The 21,862-nt window shown below is 40.7% G+C and overlaps 1 protein-coding gene across 4 annotated transcripts in view; it reads right to left on the bottom strand.

The window, feature by feature from the left end:
* ZNF148 (zinc finger protein 148) overlaps positions 1–21,503 on the bottom strand; it is a 37,708-nt gene extending 16,205 nt beyond the window's left edge. For 3 of the 4 annotated variants that reach the window (XM_040069781.2, XM_040069783.2, XM_040069784.2), the window contains exons 1-2: positions 20,750–20,833; positions 506–851 (exon numbers count right to left, since the gene is read on the bottom strand). In XM_040069781.2, the coding sequence (XP_039925715.1) occupies positions 506–835 (330 nt within the window). In that variant the 5' untranslated portion in view covers positions 836–851; positions 20,750–20,833. Of the gene's footprint in view, positions 1–505; positions 852–20,749; positions 20,834–21,455 lie in introns of those variants that run through there. The other variant, XM_040069782.2, reaches the window with a different exon arrangement.
* Between the last annotated feature and the right edge of the window lie 359 nt (positions 21,504–21,862).

Raw genomic sequence — 21,862 nt, 5'->3', positions numbered from 1 at the left:
CATCTCTATGCTCTCTGGGAAAGCCAAGGTATGCCTTCTATGAGATACTGTGGAGGGGCATATTTATGGTCATGTATGAAGTGTCACAGTCCAACCTGCAGTGTGAATGCAATTGCTAAGCGTCCACATACCTTAAAAACATACAAAATGCTTCCTATAGCAAAAGCAACTAAACAGTACTATGAACAGCATAAACAGTATGCACCTTCTAATAATGCTATTTATTCCGGTTTGTAGTTACCCTTGAACATTAAATATCCTTAAAGGAGCACATTTTAACACTTTAGTTCTATGCTAACAGCCTGCTTATAAAATATTTATAAAACACGTACTTAAAGATTATACTTAATTGGCAAAATTTATCCACAGCCAGAGGCAAATGACATAAATATTTTGATAATCAAAATCCAAACAAGCAATTAATAGATTCTTGCCAGAGTAGGATTAGACTACCAGATCAAGCTTCCTAGTAATCTCTCCAATATTTCACAAAGAAATTGCTTACAGGGACATTAACAGCATACTGCAGCCCTTGAGGAAGTCTATCTTGCGCATCCATTTCATCATCATTTTTTACCGTCTCCTCATGGACCATGAGTTCATCATGTGAAATCATCTCTTGCTGTCGAAGTTCACTTTCCTGTAACACTTCATCTGTTGCAAGAATTTCTTGGTGCGGCATAGTCCGATCTTGAAGCACTGCCTCTTGCCGTTCTCTCGATACTCCAGACTGGTCAGATACTGCACCCATCCCTACCATAGCCCTGGATGACTGCATCTGGTCTATGCCACCACATTTAAGAAATAATCCTCCCAGCTTGTCTTCAATGTTCATTCTTAAGTGCAATTACCTACAAAGAAAGTTTTAATAGTAAACATCTACAATTGGTGCGCTTGCTTAAAATTTTTTACTTAAAAAACATTTTATAAGAACTCAAGTCAGTACTCAACAAACACACATGCAGTTCTAAAACTGATACTGGTAAGAACCAAAACTTGGATATCTTGGAGGCAGATAAGATTCTCCTTTTGCACATCTGTGTGCACACAATTGATCACTTTCAAATAAAAGGTTTCAAATCAGTGCTTCTGACTACTGGCAAAATGATGGTAATTAAATGATGGCTAATTCCTCCTTCTCATTCCTTAGAAAACATTTAATTTTTTTCCTGTATGCCCTCTTCGCTCCATTCTCTTTTTCCATTTTGACTGTCTTTTACAAACACTTCTTTCATACTGGTCCTTGTCCTTTCAGTGCCCTTCCACTGCTGCTGCCCTAGGGCACTGTAGCTCCTGGAACATCTTAATATCCACAAGTGAGAGAAAACTGGGCTGCATCCAAAGCAGCAGTGGAGGGAGGTGATTCTGCCCCTCCACTCCACTCTCCTGCGACCCCACCTGCAGTGTTACATCCACCTCTGGGGCCACAACATAAGAAGGATGTGGATATGCTGGAGCAAGTCCAGGGGAGGCAAGGAAAATTATCAAAGGGCTAAAACATCTCTGCTATGCCAACAGGATGAGAGAGGAAGAAGGCTCTGGGGAGACCTTACTGCATCCTTTGATTACTTAAAAGGGAGCTTTTTAAGGTGGACAAAGAACTTTGCAGCAGAGCCTGTTGCACCAGGACAACAGGTAATGGTTTTGAACTGAGAGACGGTCAATTTAGACTAGATACAAGGAAGAATATTGTTACAATGACACCCAGAGAGGTGGCGGATAGCCCATGCAGGAAAACATTCTAAACCAGCTTGGGAGGGGCTGAGCAACCCAATCTAAGTGAGGATGTCCCTGCTCATTGTACGGGCTTGGACTGGATGGCCTTTAATGCTTCCTTCCCACCCAAACTATTCTGTGATTCTATGAATATGCAACTTTATAGCTAAAGCTCTACATCAGATAAAGACTATAGAGAGGTCAAAACTGTTCATAAAAGACATCCACTTTCACACCCACTAAGCAGGAGCATTAGTGAGGAAATATAAATTCCAGTCATGAAAAGTAATACAATTCACAATATTCCAACAAGCATCATGACATTATTAATTGGTCTTTAGCAGAGAGCAGGAGGCTTTTGTGAAGCTGGAAGTGGCAGCATCTTCTCATTCTATTAATTATTATATATGCAAGACAGTTCTAGGACTCTTCTTCTCCTTGGCACACTGGATGTCCAGTCAGAGCAGTTTCCTTCACCCTATTCCCCAGGCCCATAACCCCTACTACCCATTCCTCAGTGCTCCTCGAGACAAACACACCAACAGACAGACAGACAGACAGAAAGACAGACAGAAGGACATCCTCCATCCCTCTATGTCCCCACAGCCAGAGAGCAGAGGCAATACACACACAGGCCACGGCAGACACAGGGGCGGGAGCAGAGGCACAGTGGAGTTGGACAACACACAGAGGCCCAGCCAAAGCACCAGGTGGGACCTTGGGCAGCATCACAACAGCTGCAGCACCTTTGATTTTGATGTATTCAGAGTTAGGATACAGGTGTGATGTGGGTACATTGCTAGACATCAGCTTCAAATTCCATCCCCCTTGAGAGTGCAGCATGGAGAAAAGATCCATCTCCATTCAAGTCTAAACTCAGAAGCTACACTGCCTTCCCAGCAGCTCACAATGACAATTCATAACCAAAGAAATCAGGTCTCTCTACAGATTATATCTACAGAAATCAGGTCTCTGCCTAAAACCAGCAGGGCCACCCACCACTCTGCAGAACTGCACCACAACAGCCCCCTGCCAACATGTAAAAAAATTCCATCAAACAAATGTACATCAAATACCTACATTTCCGTATTTAGTTGGATCCATTTGATCACTTTCTAAAACAATTTTCTTCTCCGGGAATATATATCAAAAATTCTCAGTGTATCTAAACATTTGTGAAATTTTCTTTATATCAAGCTACACTGAGTTTACAAAATGAATAGTGGTTTCTTTTTAGGTGAGATCCTAGATTACTTGGTAGGAATGGAAGCCACCAGCTGAAAGAGATGAAAAATTTCACAGGGTTCTCCTACACTGTACTTTGGTTAAAATATTACTATTGGTTCTTCAGATTCTGAATGTAAAATTAATCCCATTTCTTTAAAAAAAAAAAAAAAAAAAAAAAAAAAAACACCACCAAAAAAAACCACCACAAAAAAAAAAAAAAACCCCAACACCTCACCACACACCTCAACAAATAAAGTAAAAAGCTGATTAACACATCCTGATTGCAACTCATGTCTTATAACTCAAAAGTGAAAGAACATTTGTCCCTCTTCTGTACCGTGAGAGGTTCTAAACTTCTGAATACATCACAGAAAGGCCGACAGCCAGGATGGTCTGACCTCTCTCAGTTTCAGATACTTAAGAAGCACACCAAAGGAAGAAGCTTTTCAGGCAAATACTTTTTTTATTATTTTTAGTAAGCCTTGCTCTGCTGGAAATCAGGAGGACAGAGTCACCAAGCTAAATGTCTTTATATATAAAGAGTGTCATCAATCTTTTTAACATTCTTCCTTCCTATATAAAGACCCCATTTTAGGGACCAAAACCACCCATGACAGGAGAAGAACATGGAAAAATTCTGTTCAGCACATTTATGCTTGTGATTTATCCTTTTTTGTTCTCCTGCACTTCTAACACAAGGAAGTTCAAAACTGTGCTTTTGACTTTCACGGTATCTGTCTTCAAATATGGACAACAATTTCTTCATACCTTGAGTGAGCTCAGGTAGTGCTATGCAACAAATTGACTCTCGAATTAATCAATTTAGAACAAGAGAATGAGATGTCTTCAAGGCAAAATGCAGGTCTGCTATGTCACATAGCCACTTGCAGACATTATATAACCCATGAAGTATTTTTCAGATGTAACTGTGAAACCACACTGATAGTTTCTCAGCAATAACACAAACAAACAAACAAAACCTGGCACGGCACTAAGGCTGTATCTTCCCACCAATGCAGATCTCCCAGAGATCTTGCAACAACATCATAAAAGAAGAAAATGAGGATTAATTTATCATCTTTTTGGTCTGGAATATCCTGTGCCAAGTGAGAAAGGTGAGACAGAACTGAAATTCTTAAGAGCAAGTAAAAGATGATGCAAACAACAAAAGACCTAAGGCTGAGACTGGTTCTTTTGGTTGAACATTCTAAATATCTAGCCTAAAAGATAGACTTCAAGGAAAATAAAACAGATATATCTACTCATTTCAGCCTTTATCTGAGGTCAATCCATACTCAGGATACATCTCACACAGATTGTCATTCACTATGCTTTTGTTCCACACTACAGAAATACTACACCATCAGGTCACTGCAGATTCTCCAAAGGAAAGACATGGACAGGTATGTGAATACAAGAGCTCAAGATGCTGAAACACACTCAAGGGAAAACAAACAGCATCAAGTGTGAGAACATGGTGGTCCTAATCTGTCTGCTCAGGCCACTGGCAAGAACAGCACACAAGGCTTTTCCACATGGAGGATGATACAGCCACATCACTCCGAAATTAGGTAGGAATTGCGGAAATCCTGGATTTAAAGCTACTTCCTGGCAGGAAGTTAGGCAGGCTGAGAAGCTGAGTGTTTAACTGTGCAGAAGATCCTGCTACTCTCACCAACAGAGGCAGGAAGACTCCTGACATGCCGAACCTTGGGACACCTGGTGAGACAACAGCAGCTTCCCAGAGGACAGGCCAGCTGTGGACTGGTATTCACGGCTCCCTCAATTGCAAAGGATACAGAAAGTTTCTTTCTCACCCTGACTAGCAGGTTTAGCAGAGTCATGCAACTGAAATCCCTCAAGTTGTCTTCCAGTCATCATCTTGAGTCGTATCAGAAGTGGTGCAGTGAGCGCACTGCTTATTAAATAAGGCTTTCAAACACCTGGCTTTTCATAGGAAAATAGTGAGAACTCACAGTCTTAGGCTGCACACGAGAAGTGACGAAACAGGATGTAAGTTACATGACTTGTAGGTGATGTTTTAAAACAACGAACCACAAACAAAAACAAGCTATTTATCCAAGCAAGAAGCATCCCAAACGCAATTAATTCAGTAAAACACTTGTAATTTGTCAAGTGACACCTTTCGGCTCACATAAAAGAAATCCTATCATTTAAATTGAAGATGAGAAGTGCTCTTGGAAGAATGACAGTGTGATAAAGAAATGTAAGCAAAAAGCATTCAAACAAGATCACTTTACCAAGCCTGCAACGATTAAATACATTTTTAAGTGCAAGATGCGTTTGTAAAAATAAAGATCAACTTACTTAGAGATTATCTCTAGGGAAGCTACAAAAATGCAAACCACATACACATTCACAAGCAAATTTCTTGGCATAAGACACTGTTATCCCCATTGCAGAGACGCTTTTAATGGAATTTCAGAACTTCTTTTAAGCTTCACCAAGTCACCTCAAGATTTTTCTAAGAGTATATAGTTCCTCTATAAACTGAGAGAAAAAGAGCAGTCAACAAAACCTTTCAAGAATACGTTTTGCTTGGTAGAGGTTCTCCAAGCCCTTACTGTAGGCAAAGCATCTCACAAGAGACATCAGGCAGAGCTCCCTGGGGAAGAGAGAGGAAGGGGAAGGTCTGGCCCAAAAAGGCCTCACAGGACTCTCCCAGCACCTTCTCTTTTCACAGGGTGCTCCATAGTTGCCTGCAGCACATCCCCATCCAGTGAACCCCATCGCTCCATTCAGAAACCGCGGCTTCACCAAAGCCTCCAGCTGCACTTCAGAACCATTCATTTCAGGAACCCTGACATCAGCTTTTCCAAAGAATTCATGCACTGAGCTGGAGAGCTGAGTGGTAAAGACAATATTCCTAATTAAAGAAACAACCACTTAAATGAAAACAAGCTGCATGAAAACCATGACAACATTTCAATACAGAATCAAAAATAAAAATACTGTCAAGAGAAAACATTAATTGATTCAAAAAGTCTGCTGGGATGGTGGCTGCTATGAAGTAATCTGAACAGAACCCTGAAGGAAAGCAGCAAAATTTGTAAGCCACCAGAGTACAAAACCTGGTCCAGGTCTTGTTTTCCATCTTAATTGATGGTAAGGGTTATTCTGTCTTCTCCCTTCTTTTCTTAAGCATGCAGTAAGGCATTATTTAATTTAATGAGCAAGTACTCAGGGATACTAATTGGGTTCACTTTAAAAATAAAATCCGTATGTGCACAGACATGAATTCTGTTGGATTTAAAAGACTATTTATGACACAGGAGAAAAGAAAGCACATTCAAGGATTAACAGCAGAGACAAAAGACGAAAATCATCTGCAGTTCAGTATCTATTTGTAGAACAGAATTAGTTTAATGTTTTTGCTTTTTTTTCTTAAGATGGACTTTTCGTATTTGTAAACACTGTCCCGTGAAAGTTTTTGTAGCTTTAGAACTTCTGCTACTCCTTTTAAGTGTTAAAAAACAGGATTAGCTGCTTTCTATATCCATAAGCCACTCCACCCTCTCTCCTGTGCTATGCTCTCCCTACCTTTCCAAGGCAAAAAGGAATGAAAGAGGGCAATAGGAAATAGGAAAATAAAGTTGTTAAAATACAACTATTCTGGCTTAAACCTTAGCTCCTTCTGAAGGACTGTAGCAAAGACTTGAGACAAAAATATGACTTTCACTACAGCAATAAGCTCTCTTTGACCATGTTTTCTAAGATACAACAACTCAAACACAAAAGCCAGGTTGCACAACAGCAATTCTAACTTGCCTGTAGCAACCTGATAGTGTTCTGATGAAAACTACCTCCAAGATTCCCCTCACAAAAGCTGACACTGTGCTCAGCCCAAGGTATTAAATGGTTTCAGGGTAACCTTACACTGGGAGTAGCCTGATGACATTATTTTGGCTCCACATTTTGGGAAGTGTGTTTTCATTAAAGTAAGACAAGGCAAAATTCCTAATGAGCAAATATCTGAAGCTACAGAACGCATACCTGAGCAGTACTCCCACATCCTTGCTTCAAGAGCTTTTGGAAGAAGGAGTACATGCAGAGCCCAAATCACAAAACATATAAAGGTTACTTGTGCAAAAAGCACACAGAATAAACTTTTCAAAAGGCAATCTGGGGGAACCTTTCAGCTTCTTAGGGTTCATCCCCATGGTCACGTTAAAATTATTCATGCTAAACTGTAAGCTTACATTAATATAGTGTACATAAATCTAAAAAACTGCCAAAATGAACATTCTCATTCTAGTACAAAATTTTTTCCTTCCTTATTTAATGGAATGGTGGAATTCACTTTGGAAAGGTTTATTCTGAATTAAAAAGTCATCCACTTAATAATCAGAGCAGTTTACTGGCATGATAAGTAAAACTTTCTAAATAGACAAACTTCTACAAAATCAACTACAACCAGTAGGCCATTCCAGTGGGATATTTGGTGTGTTTTGTTATTTACTCAACTCTCAATGATACTGCAAGAAACAATGCAGTACAGGGGGTACCTGCCCAAAGGGGAGCATCCTGCACCTCTCTCCCCTCAGACCTCCTTGTTGCCTACTCTGGGTTGAACACAGCATTCTGCAACTGAGAAAAGCGTTGGACAAGAACATTCCCACAGAAAAGCCATGAGGTTTGGTTTGGATCAGTGGGACAGAGCAGGTGGAGGATACGAGAGCTGGGCAGGGAGGAAGCAGGAGCAGGGAACAGGACTGCTCCTTCCAGGAGTGGTCAGTGGTTGGATCAGATTAAAGTGCATTGTGAAACTGCTCCCCAAAGGCAATGTGCACACACAGAAGAACACCTCAGAGCTGCCGCCCAGACATACCCAACGGCTATGCCAAATTCAGACCACGGGAAACATGGCTATCCACGTTCTCAAATGCTTCCCTCCTAAAATGAAGTATAAAAGTCACCAGTAATTCTGCTATTCCTAATGCTAATGACGAAAGAGACAGCAACAGGCCCTAATAGCATATTTAAAACTACTAATGTTTAAGCACTCCCATGAATGAAGCCACCACCAATGCAAGCCCTTCCAAAAGAAAGAGAAAAATTAGAACTTAGCAGGACCCTAACATCCACTTTAAATCCCTATCAAACCATGAAAAACGCTGACTGTTCTCATCACATCAGAAAAAATATTTAGTTGCATTATTAAAATATGGATATAGTCCAATATAAAAGGAAAAACAGCTAGCTTTCACAATCAAAGTTCGAGTTTTACAATACCGCAGAAGCCTAGACAGTAAAGAATAATACCCTACTTGATGGTTTTAAATAAAGAATATTAAATAAAATTCTCACTTCTCCCTACTCAGAAAAATAAGACTGAGCTAAAAGAACGATTTTTAAATTAACACGCAAGTACTTTTAAGAATCAATCAGAATGTGCTGACTTGCAAAAAGAAAGCAATCAAACATAAATCATCATGAAAAGGTTAACAGATCATAAAATCAACACATTCTAAAAGGTAACATATGATACACTCTTATGACTTGTTGCACAGTTATTTCTGAGTGCTCCATGTTGCTGAACACATGCCAGTGCAGGGCCTGAACTCACCAAGATTTACACTCATACTGAGCTGTGAATAGTCCTATTACAATCAACAGGATTACTCACGGAAAATCTCCTTATCGTGCATAAAATTATCCATGTGTGAAAATCTTTGTCACCTTTCTTATCCTGAAATCTGTATTCCATCATCACCAGCATAACCATAATTTAATATCGAATGTGCATATGGAAATGCTTGTGACGCTGTATTTAAAAATCCACGGGGGGGGTCATCAGTGTCACAAACATACTTTAAATAGTCCAAAATTCAAAGGCAATGCTACTTTTTATCTTGGGAAAAAAAAAAAAAAAAAAAGCTACTGATTTTGTGGCACTAAGTTATAAGCTACTAGAAAACAGTTATTTTTGGAATTTATCTGGAAATTTCTCCCACTGGGTAGTTATCCTCAGAAGAACAATGCAGGATTTCTGTCTTTGCACCATGAAACTTGGACACTCAAAAGTGCTCACTCTGGAGACCTCTGATGACATTTATATTGAGGAAAACTAGCAGCGCACACTCCTAAAGCTACCCAGCATCTTCTAAGTAGCATTTTATAACTTCAGTCCAACTGGTGAAAATTTGGTAAAACTTCATCTATCTCATGCACGTCCCAAGCTGAAATTTTATAAAAATAATTCAGATAATGTGTCAAATGGTTTTACATTTGATTTTGACAACAGTGCGGTTCTATCACAAAGCTGAGCCCATCACTGAAAGGGACAATCCCTCCTCCTAACTCTGAGAGTCCACCTTATCATTGGTGCCTATTCTAATGCTCAGATTTTTAAAAGTGTGATTTTTTTTTTTAATTATTTTTTTCTACAAGCCCTTAAACTCCTTGGGTCTTACAACTTTGTTACCATCTGCAAGTATCTGTGAAGCATCTCTACTCATCACAAGCACTGTGCTAGTGCTGCTTTACAGAAGATGACAACCCGCTGTTGCTCTCAAATTGGCCCAAACACCAAAGATCTGTATATGTATGTGCACATGTTCCTTCTCCTGGGTGAATAAAGGATTGGCTGGATGGTTGCACTGAGAGAGGACGTGGACAGTGGGAATGAGGGCACCCTCAGCAAGTTCCCAAAGACACCAAGTGATGGATGCCCTGGAGGGAAGGGATGCCATCCAGAGGGACGCCGACAGGCTGGAGAGATGGGCCTGTGTGAACTTCATGAACTTCAACAAGGTTGAGTGTAAGATCCTGCAAGTGAGACACGGCAATCCCAAGCACAAATAGTGGTACTGTACTTTTTAAAAATACAAATATCATAAATATATGTGCATGTGTGTGTGTGTGTGTGTATATATATATACATATACATACATATGTGGTTTTCTACAGCACAGTGGATGGAATGCTGCATAAAAACATGTGAAACTAGTGAGACAGATGATAATATCCTTGCTCTGTTTGTTACAATTGCCAAAACATGCATGAGTCACAGAGTGCATGAAAAAAACATGACCATTTGAACATTACCTTGCAAAATAGGATCAAGCCCTTTCTACCTGTTCTTTTAAAAATAGGTGATCAATAATTATATTTGGCACATTTTCTGGCTGCTTATTCTGACACATTTGGGTCAGATTTACCCAAAATGCTGAGTACACAGGGCTGCAATTACGTCACTTACAGCAATACTTCAAAAATATAAAAATGAACGCACTGCTGCTATTTTAATTTTAAAAAAAGCTCTTAAAGAGCTCAATGGACATCCACACCAAATACAAATATTCGTCTTGCTCACAGGCACCAATTCTCCAGCCATAAAATAAGAAATATCCATTTCCTCTCCCTGAGGCATAGTAAAATACTTGTAATAACAAGCAATGTTCAATATAGGTCACAAGGGTGAACTAATCAGTTTGTGGTGCTCTTGTTCCTGCAGCCAGTACAGCCCCTGAGGGGAGAAGCAGCACACCTCAGATGGAAAGGTAAGCCTGCACCAGTGACTGAGAAAAATGCTGTGAGAAGGTGGGCAAGAGAGGTCTGGCCTCTCCCTAACCACCGAGCAGAAATCCCAACCAGCAGAAGGTTTCCAGCGTACACGGAGCAGCCACTTTGCTGGAGAATCACTAGAGGAACGGAGCATACCAATGTGGGACTGCCAACAAGAAAAGGTAAGCATGACAGTTAGACTTTGGAAAGAAAAACATTGTTTACCACCGTGATGTAACAGAATTATGGGAGATTTGGCTTCTTTTTATGACTCTGCCACTGCTTTTGGGGCATATCTGTTATCTTGGCAAATCATTCCCCCTTCCATCTCTCCGCTTCTTGTCTCTAAATCAGGCGCAATGATCCACCTAGGATTTAGGTGTGAAACAAGCAGTACACACTATCTCTGGAGGGCCTCACAAACCTACTGACAACTATTACAGAAACTCCACAAAGAAATATATTCATTTTGCCTTCAGAGCAGGATTACGCAGAGCACAGTAAGAGAATACATGTTATGCAACAAGAAAAAAGCGAAGTACAGAGCAGCTGCTTATTCAATTTATGGTCATTCAACAAGGTAGGGGGGCTTTGGGGTTCATGTATCATGAAATATTATGGTATAATATTAAGGTGCAATATATTAGTAATATAAGGAAGATGATAAAATTAAGTGGCACAGGTAAAGCTCAATGCTGCAATTTTAAGGCTTGCATACTTGGCTTACACCTAAAATTGCTCTTTTAAAAGCATGCTTTTCTTGTAATATCTTTACTTCAGCTTCATTGTTTTCTAAAAGGCCATCTACGTGTACTAAAGAAAAACAGTAATTACGGAAAAGTTCAAGACTATTACTTAATACATCCACATAGATTAAATAACACCGGATAATAAACTAACGGAAGTATAACCAATAAATAAATATGAAATATTTTTTGATTGAAAAACCTGGAAGTCAGCTGCAAAAGCCATCTTAGAGATTCTGGAAGACACTCCTCATTTACATACATGACAGCACAAGGAAAACTTACAGGAAAAAAACACTGTTCTAAACCTAAGGTGAGAAGGCCACGAATAACAATAGATCTTACAGAGCATAGGTGATATTTCTAGATCTTACTTCAGCAATCGAAGACGTTATTTCAACATGGGATCCCAGGTTGTGAAAGCAACTCAAGTATTTTAGAATACAGGAACCATTCTCCTAAGTTCCAATTACAACTTTAGCACATCATCATGCACAGAGTAGGCATTTTTTTTCCCTAACTTCATTTTAGCAAACCTATTCCGGGTAAGATTACATTCTGCATAACATCTCCAAACAAATTCTACAAAATATGCTTGGCTCTCTCTAGATTAACTTTCTACCAGGCAAAGAACATTTTCTCATCTCATTCTTCTGCAGAGGAAGCATTGTCACACCTCAGTGTAACTTCATTTTTAATGGGTATTTATTTCATTTCAGCTGTGTTTCAAACACACCCTTCATCTATCTACACATGGAACAGAAACTCAAATAATCCAGTTATTCCAAAACATGATGGAATGAATACCTCTTTAGCAAAAGATTCGCCCCAGACAGACCAAGCAAAGCCTATGCTTTCTGCTCTGTTTTTCAAATACTACAGTGTTACCTTCAGTGGCCCACTTGAAAAGATGGGGCCAAAAATCTGGGCCAGGAAACCTGAAAGAGCCTAAAGCTCAAAGACATGGATCTCTACTCACTGCTCCACTCTTCAAACCCTATAGGTCGACCCTACATATATTAAAAAAAGGCCTTTTAGCAACCTACCTATTCCATAAGACTAATACCGTTGGCGACTAAAAATTAAATATCTGCCTCACATTTGCTAACATAAACACAAGACAACACACATGTAATATAGTCAATAGAAAAAAAAAAAATAAAAAGCCCATATAATAATCTCATCAGGTAAGAAAAAGAATCACAGGTGCAGTTACTTGTCAAAATGCTCATGACATTTCCAAAAAGCATTTGGACCCTTCAGAGATGGCAGCTTTATAGGAATATAAAACCAATGCAATGACAATGATTTAGGTGTCACTAGAAGCAGCATCTATCCTGTATACCCTGGTGGTGGCCCTTTCTTTCCTTTAAAGCATGATAAAAATCAAGGAGCAGAGGATGTTGTGTCACTACATCAGGGAGAGCACTAACCAACAGCGAACCAGAATAAGAAAATCTATCACTTTTCTTCAAATATTCAAGCAGATACAAACTGGGCACCAAGGAGCAATTTTCATCAGTGGAATCAGGAATAGCTGTGGCCTAAACAGCATCAGAACAGTATCAAGCACCTTCATCAAGAATAAACAGAAGAGTCAGCACATAAACTGACATGTGTTAGTATTTAAAGACAGTATGAAATCAGCCAGAGCGGGAAGGAGTAGATATAAACTAAAATCATGGAAGTGAGCAACCAGGTCACTTTCTCAAAACACCTCTTGGAACACAAGCATGTTACAGCCCATGTACATTTGCCGAGACAACAAAGAAGGGGCTTTTTTTAAGAGCATACTCGTCTTCAGCTAGGATTTTTTTTTTCCACACTGTTGCAACAAATCCACCACCTCCCTATTGCTAGCCAACACTTGTGGTCAGATTAAATCAACTAAGAACTATTCCTATCCCACTTACATAAAATTCCAGAATTGTAAATCAGCCTTTTAAAAATTCAGTTTTAATCTGAATGACCCTCACTTCAAAAGGAAAAAGGCAAATCAAGTACTAAATCTAGTGTGTTTCTGCAGTGTATCCTCTTCAAAAGACTATCCACAACCTCAGCAAGAACTTCCAGGTAACTCTTGCCCTTGATACTTCACAAATGGTATGAACAAGGAATCCCGCTGACTTCTACCACATACCCCAGGGTGATTTTTCCTCATTACTGTTTTAAATTTCTCAAACAATTTTCAGGCACTTAAGCCCATTTTCAGATTGAGGCAAGCCAAAACATGAGATGTCTAGAAAGTATTTTATAAGAGCAATAATAACACACATATCCTGGCCCATTAACTAACACTGAAAATAATCCAAAAACTAAAACACAGACTTCTCAGGATTGTGCCCTCTTGACTAAAAAGGTTGTGGAAATTGGATTCTACCTCAATGACTTTGGTGCCCTGCAGCTAATTCTCACTAATTAAGTCCTAGAATACACTAAAACAGGAATTCAGAATGATCAAAAGATATGATATGCGTTTATAACAGCTCCTGTAATTATTAGGAATAAAAATCTTGAAGGTTTTTGATGCCATTAACTGACAGACCAATAATTAAGGGCTACCATTCCAAACAGGTCTGAAATTTTTGAGAACCCGTAGTCAAAAAACTGCACAATGAAGCCAAGTCTTAGTAAAATACATTCAATATAATCCATATTACTAAGCAAGCAGGAAACCAATCTGCAAAGTCAGAAAATATCCTGATAGGATTTGGATGAAAGAAAAATCCAGCATATTCTGCCTTTATGAATTGATTTTCAGATACTGGTTCCTTATCTAACCATGTTCACAGTCTCAGCTCCTGAAGCCCTGAACACAATGATGCAGTTCCACTCACCCAGGTTCCCTCAATGCAAAGATGTGTCCCAGAGGTAATAGGGCAAAAATTTGTAACAGAATCCTAGAATGGTTTGGATTGCTGGAGCCCTTAAAGATCTCCTAGTTCCAATCCCCTGCCATGGGCAGGGGCACCTTCCACTAGACCAGGCTGCTCAGGGCCCTATCCAGCCTGGCCTTGAATACTGACAGGGATGAGGCACCCACAGCTTCTGTGGACAACCCCTTCCAGTGTCTCACCACCTGCAGAGTCATGAATTTCTTCCTAACATCTACTCTAAATCTACCCTGTTTCAGTTCATTACGCCTTGCCCTATCACTACCTGTCCAAGTACCCAAGATAGAAGCACGAGAGCCAAGACTTCTCTCCTGAATTTGTGTCCAACCAAACGTGGGAAATGAAGAGTTGTCCAATGTTACAGCAAATTTTAGACACATAAGATGTAACTACATCAGATTCCACTCTTTCTGCATGTGCAGCCACATTCATCACCGCCCCACCAGCAGGAAGCCCCCTGCCTGTCCTGTGACCTACAAGGAATGTAATCCAGGGGTGACACCAAGTCACACTAGACAGTAAAATGCAAGATCACGCAAAGAACTGACAGATGAGGTTTTCTGTCAGTTTGTCCTTTTACATCGCCGTTCCTTGGAAAGTGACAGTAAACTCACACTTCAAGCTGCACTACACTGGATCCAATATAGTGTACGTAACACTGAGTACAGATTCCTAACAGGCACCAGCTGAACACGCCTGGTTTGCATGATCTACTTTTAACTGTCAGATTCAGACAACAAGCCCACTGGTTTTGTCTACAAATTGCCACCTACTCCACATCTTCCAGCAAAACACTGTGACAACTGGATGATCATCCTCTGGGTGCTCCTCTTCTATAAACTCTATTTTAATCCCCCTCTCAGTAACTTAATTTCATCATTGGTGATGATAAAAAACCATATTTCAAACACAGAAAAATTCTTTTCTATGAGCGATTTAAAAAGCCAACTTCATAATCTCTACCAGGAAAAAAACCCAACACTAAAGCCAAACAGCTTTTCCTGTCTTCTTTATACACCACGATAATACCATCTTTCCTGCTCTTCAGAACACAATCATGTAACTTTGAAATCTTTTTGCTGACTCAGACAAAAATTAATCACAAAACATAACTGTCAGGTTCACCAGTGACAGAGGAAGCTCCTGAGAACCACAGCCCAATAAAGCTTTCCTCCTTGAAGCATGACAGCAGTCTTTCCCATATGAAAGATTCATTTTTATTTGATATTGTTAAAGCAATATTCACTCAGGGTACCTTCACATTAGACTTTATTTTCAAGAAAACCAGTTATAAGGTCAAAACATAAGTTGAAAACCAAAATTTCATGGACATGTCTGGCAAATCTGCAAGTGATCTTGGTAAAGTAACTGTATCACATGTTGGTACCCTGAGGATTGACCACCTCCCTCTGCAGTTGATCTACAGTGGTCAATACAAAAACTTTCTTCAAAGTAAGCAGTGCAAGATCACTCTAGCAAAAAGTGAGTTGGTTGAGTTTACCATCTACCACGAAGGACTTTTTCATTAAAAGAAACTTTATAGATACAAAAGAGAACATCTTCAATTTCTGTATATAGTTACTGTAGTATCAAGAACTGCTCAGCACTATAAATGACCCAACTTAAAAGCCTGACAATTGTCATCCATCCCACATGTATTTTGTTTGATAGAGACTGACACGTAACAGTGACCTATGTTAGAAACCACTGCGTGTATGTGGTCAAAACCAGAGGAGAATCATGCCTCAGGAGATGGTAATTTGCTTCAGAGTACTCCTATTAGAGACAATCTGAAATCATCCACTGAATCTGGAAATTCTGACAATTATAATGGCTATAAACTAAAAAATATCATCCATGGATCCTGTGAAATGTATTTATTTCTTGGCCTACATATTCACTTTGCTCCCTCCTCCCTGCCTTTACAAAACTGAAGAATGTCTGCAGTGCAATACTAAAGATCACTTGTTGAAAGCAAGCCTGAAGAGCTTTCAGTACCCACAGAAGCCTGCAGAAACCCAGTGCATTTAGAAACTGCTTCCTTGCTTCGCCATTCTCAGTGACATCCCAGGCACTAAAATATGCTGCTTATTGTTTGGCAAGATAAACTTCACTTTATGATGAACATTTCTCATTCTCCAGGACTAGAGCTTTATGCCAGACAGAATCATAAATACAAGTATACATATACATCTACATGCACACACACTTTTTAGGGGCATTATCGCAACTTCCTTGATTCAAATGCAATCCTAACAACAAAGAAAGAAAAATCTTGCAAATTTTCAGGGCAATCACATAGCAGTTAATATTCAGAGAACGTAAAAAGTTGTTTTTTCCCTTTTCTTGAGTACTACTAGTGATCACATGACTATGACATACCTGCACAGCATCAGTATTTCTCACTTCACCTCTTGCACTAAGGTAACATGACCCCGTCACGATGTTGCTGGCATTGCAAACCTCTCTAATGAAGTCTTTTATATCCATGGTGGGGTGCATAAGTAGCAATAGTTAATAGAGACTTTATGGGAAATTATTATAAAAACATTTAAGACAGTTGTACAAGTTTTTATGAATGGGCATTTTTTAACCTTGCAGATGTAGCTGCCATTTGAAAGTATTTTAGAGCAGAAGGCTTTAGCAGTCACATAGCTGAGCTCACACAGATAACACAACAGCTTTACACATGAGTAATATCACATGTTATATCAAGAAACTATTTTATGGACATTTTACAGGCACCTTGATTTTTGGTTTTGGTTCTTATGTTGGATTTCTTGTTTTTTTTCCAGTGCAAGAGATCTAGACAGTTTATATTTGATAGGCTATTCATAAATTATACCCTACTGCTGTTTGCAGGTTGGAACTTCTTCCCACACAGATTTCATTTTATCATCAGACTGTTTAATTCTGCGCTTATAAAAATGTCATCCTAGTCATAAGGGAAGAATTAGACAGCACTGTCTTAAGATTTTCTGCACATACCGTGACAAGATGCAGATACTGTGATACTAATATGCCAGTAGAGTATATCAGCTCCAGGATTAGGCCAATACACACGCTGTTATTGAGCTGTGGTTTGCTGTTTTCAAAAGTGCAATGAAATAATAAAATCATATAAGTTAGTAATACATTAACTACATTACAGTTCTTGCACTGCTACCTCTTGATATCATAGCCTGGAATAAACTAACACACTGATAATATCCTAACAGTATATTAAAAATTATTTTGGAGCAAAAGCAGTACCAGCTTCTACATTATCTCCCAAAATAACATTCTGACAGTGTGAAAGAAGTTATCAGGAGATTCTAACCCTTCTGCATGTTGTGGATTCCACAGTCTTTCTAAAAGACAGTGAATTTTCCCCTTGGGACAAACTTACAATCAAGTTTTGTGAGAACATATTATAGATTTTTTCCAAGTATTTTATCCAACATGCTGAATGATATACAAAAAATATCTCTATATGGAGTCAGGGGAAGATAATTTAATCACACATAATATCTGAATACTCACATATGTTATTGTATTTTAATTTGTACAATAATTTGTAAGTTAAATAGTTTAAAATTTTATCGCTTGTGTAGTTTATGGAATTACTGCTGATGTATAAAACATTCTGTTCTTTGTAGATTAAAAAATGTATATTTAAAATTTATACAGAGTACCAGCTAATGAGTAAAACAGATGGGGCTGAGCATTTAACTTCACTGGAAAGTACTGAAATAAGGTAACTAACAGCATTTGTGTAAATGAAAATAAATCTCATAAAAATCTGAATAGATTTTCCTTCCTTAGACAGAAATTTGTGCTTGGCATACAACTACATATTATAGCCAATGGCTGTGCTTTGCTGACATGTCCTGTCAATAGCTATGTCTCAGCTGTTAAAAACCAGTAAGTTTGTACATTTAACTCAATACTAGTACAAGGGTTCCTGCAAGATACCAATTTACAGAACTGAAAAAAGAAAAGAAAAAAAACAACACGAATCTCAGTAATCCAAGAAATAGATTTTTCCCAGAAGTATTTCTTTCAAAAAACCCTAAACAAATTAAAGTGGAACTTAATCACAGTACTGATCCTTTACGTAAGCCCTGCAACCTGATAGAGGCAGACACCCATGTCTGGTTACAACCACGGAGCCTTTGTGGGACCACTTTTGTCTTTAAACACTCAGATATGCAGATCCAACTGCAGGCTGAAGGCTTGAATCTATTTCATCATAAATGATGCTGGTTTGAAAGGCAGCTATCATTAAAATGTCAGGCAAAGTAGAGGAGTACTTATTTTAAATAAAACCTATGTTTCTCTGTTAGATCCATTTAAGAGGTTTCAAAGTAAAATGTATTTCCACCGGTATTTACTTTTCAGTGCTTGTGCCATTCATTTAATATATGAGACATGCTAAGTTTGGACAAAAAAAGCTGGATGCTTCATTCCATATTTAGGGTAACAGCAGTATCTTCATTTACGAAAGACACTACCCCAGTGTTACTATTTCTTATTTAACTTCTGTTATTTCACAGAGAAAAATGTGTTTTATATTAGAGCCAGAATTAAATCAAACTTAATCCCAAATTATGCTAAACACTTAAAGGGGTTTTGATAGATTAAGACCCACTCCATCAAGCTGCTCCATACAGACAGGTCTCCATTTGTAAGAGCCCACACAGCAATTCTCACCAGAGGAAGACACTACATACATTCCAGTCACAAAAAAATCACAAATGTCTTGCAGCAGACACAAAAACCAAACCCACCATGCTTCTCCCCAGATTACACTTCCTCCCCATTAGTAATTTTTAAATGCTTAACCTAAATCCATATGCTAACAACAGACAGCCTGAGCTCCACTATTTGCAAATCTGTATTACTGAACCTGCAGTGCAAAGAACGCATCTAGGAGTGAGCTAAACTCCTTAAGATGAACCATCACCATATTTCACTAGAGTAATCTATTATTAGCATTCTCACAGTTCAACTCTAACATTACTGGTACACAGAAAGTACAAACTTCCAACCTCAACGGTTTTACATCAACTGTCTTTAGAACAACCCCATTCTCCACAGTGCCCTAAATCCTCATACAAATAAACTTGTACACACTGAACTCAGAAGGAAAACCACCTTTTGAAAATCTACATAACAATACTCCCCAAGTTCCTTCATGTGAACAATTCAGCCTGCAATATAACTTTTCTGAATAATTCTTCTCCCTTTTTTTTTTTTTTTTTTTTTTTAATCTCTGTGGTTCTTCAAGTAGCTACTTACCCACTTAATAGTTTGATTTCATGATCCATTATATTAGGGATTTTTCCAAAAACAGAATATGTTTGCAATGCAGTAGACATAAAACACACATGGACAAGACAGACAATAGCAGAAGCATAGATTACATACACATCTGATCTCCCAGGTCTCAGCCTGAGGAGCGAAGACAGAAGTACACGTGCACACAGCAGTCTAAATACAAGAGATCATCCTCATATTTTTCAGCTTTCTTCGTTTATATCATCTCACTGACTGAGTACAAGTATTCTTGGGGAAGAGGGGCATGCAGACATCCAGAAAAAAGTACAAAGAAAACGCTTTTGGAAACCGAACACACACATACATTCTGTTGTGCATTCATGATGAAAGGCCATGACAACAGTTTTCAGGAAACTGCAACTGAAAATGAATCCTGTTTTCCTAAATCACAGCAACAGGAGCAGGCTTTGCTTGTCTCTCCTCTGAATGTGTCTGTACCCTGTACCAAGAGCCTGCAAATCCCACGAGATCCACAGGAAAGCAGGCCTCACATGCTCCAGAGCTTCCGGTGCAGCCAAAACTCCTGCAGATGACAGCTGTCACTGGACAATGCACAAATCCAAACACTGGAAATGAACACTGGAAAACTAACATTGCCTGAAGGTATGCAAACTTTTCACACAGCAGGACAGATTTTAAGTCTCAATCGGACCACTGGTTTATCTGGACTGATTTTGAGAACAGGATAAGAACATCTGCAAAAACTGATGCAGGGTAGTACTGTTTTTCTACTTCTTCCCTTCACAAGGCAAATTCACCAAACTCATGGAGAATGGTTACAAAATTTATACCACTTACAACAACGAAATTGGAAATGGGCACTCCAAAATGTTGAAGCATGATGGGTAGGGCCCAGGTTCCTAGCAAGCTTGTAAAGTACTACTGACATTTGCAAATAAGTACAGAAATAAACAATGAAACTGACATCTTATTTAAAACAAAACAAAACAAACAAAAAAAAAAAAAAAAAAAAAAAAAAAAAAACCACCAACCACAGTCCTCTGTCATTTGTCCTGTCCAGTGGCAAAGATGCTGCTTATCAAGACTAAGCCATCCCTCCCATCTACAACTTCTTGGACCAGAATGTCACGTGCATGCAGACAGAGACAGGTCTGCTCCAAGCAGACTTTCAAAGCAAGACTAAAGTTGTGATCACTGGATTCCACATTGTCTACTTTTTCTTAAATCATTCTGCAAAATTTCTCACAGCTGCCCTGAACAGTTTACAAAAACAAAGTGATCAGAGAGATGGTTTATGTTTGCAACATAAATGTCTTCCCTTTCCATGAGCCAGCTTAATGCAGACGTTGCTGCACTCACCCCAGCTGAGGTTTGGCAGGAATCGGGGGAGGAATGATGTTGATGAGTGAAAGTGTTTGAAGCCCAACTAATTTCTCTTCAACTCCTACTGGTCCCCCCTGCTCTCCCAAGCCACTTCCAGCCTGGCACTTGTTAGCAGCTCCCGACGCTGGGGAAAAGAGGTGCCTTGCAAAAGCTTCCTCCGAGCAGCTGAGAGGAGACTCTGAGAAGGTTATGCAGAAATAAAACCAAACGAAATGACTGTTCGCAGGTCGGCACGCTTCACCTATCTTACACCGGGAACAATGGAGAGGCGGGCAGCGGGAGGATACGGTCCGGGAGGACGGGGCCGGGGGGACGCGCTGTCCGTCCGTCCGTCCGTCCGTCAGCTCTTTGTCCGTCTGTCAGGCGGCCCCGCTGGCCCCATCCCCGCCGCCCCGGCGCGGCCTGCGAGGCCCCGCGGCTCCGGCCGGGGGAGCGGGAGCAGCGGGAGCAGCGGGAGCAGCGAGAGGCGCGGGAGCAGCGGGCGGAGGGCGCCCGCCGCCTCTTCATCCCCCGCTCCGCGCCGGCCTCTCCGCGCCGGGGCCAAGCGCGGCCCATGCGGGACGCGCCGCGCCGCGGCCCCCCCTTCCCTTCCTTCCCCTCCCCGTCCTCCTCCTCCCTCCCTCCCTCCCTCCGCGCACCGAACGGCCCCGACCGGCCCCGGCTCGCTCCCGCCGGCACTTACCGGCCGCAGAGCTGCGAGGAGAAGGCGGCCGGGCCGGGCCGGGCCGGGGCGCGGCGGCGGCGGCGGCGGCTCAGAGCGGCCGTGCCGCGGCCCCGGGCATGGCGGGGGCGGCGGGGCGCGGGCAGTAGGGGCCGGCGGGGCGGCGGCGGCGGCGGGGGGAGCCCGGGGGGAGCGGCGGCGGCGGCGGCGGCGGCTCCTTCCTGCTGCTCCGCCGAGCGTCCGCGGGCGGTGACAGCGACACCCGGCCAGAGCGCCGCGCGCGCGCTGCACCACGGGAAACGCGCCCGGAGGACCGGCGGGACGGGAGGAGGAGGAGGAGGATGGCGATGACGGCGATGGGGAAGCGAGAACGGGAGCCGGGAGCCCCGCCGGGGCTGCGGCTGCTGCCGGGGCGGGCGGTGCCGGGT

The sequence above is a fragment of the Hirundo rustica genome, chromosome 7 (assembly GCF_015227805.2).
Source record: "Hirundo rustica isolate bHirRus1 chromosome 7, bHirRus1.pri.v3, whole genome shotgun sequence".
In the NCBI taxonomy this organism is placed as follows: Eukaryota; Metazoa; Chordata; class Aves; order Passeriformes; family Hirundinidae; genus Hirundo; species Hirundo rustica.
The sequence above is the reverse complement of the archived record's forward strand: the minus strand, read 5'-3'. Positions and strand labels throughout refer to the sequence as shown.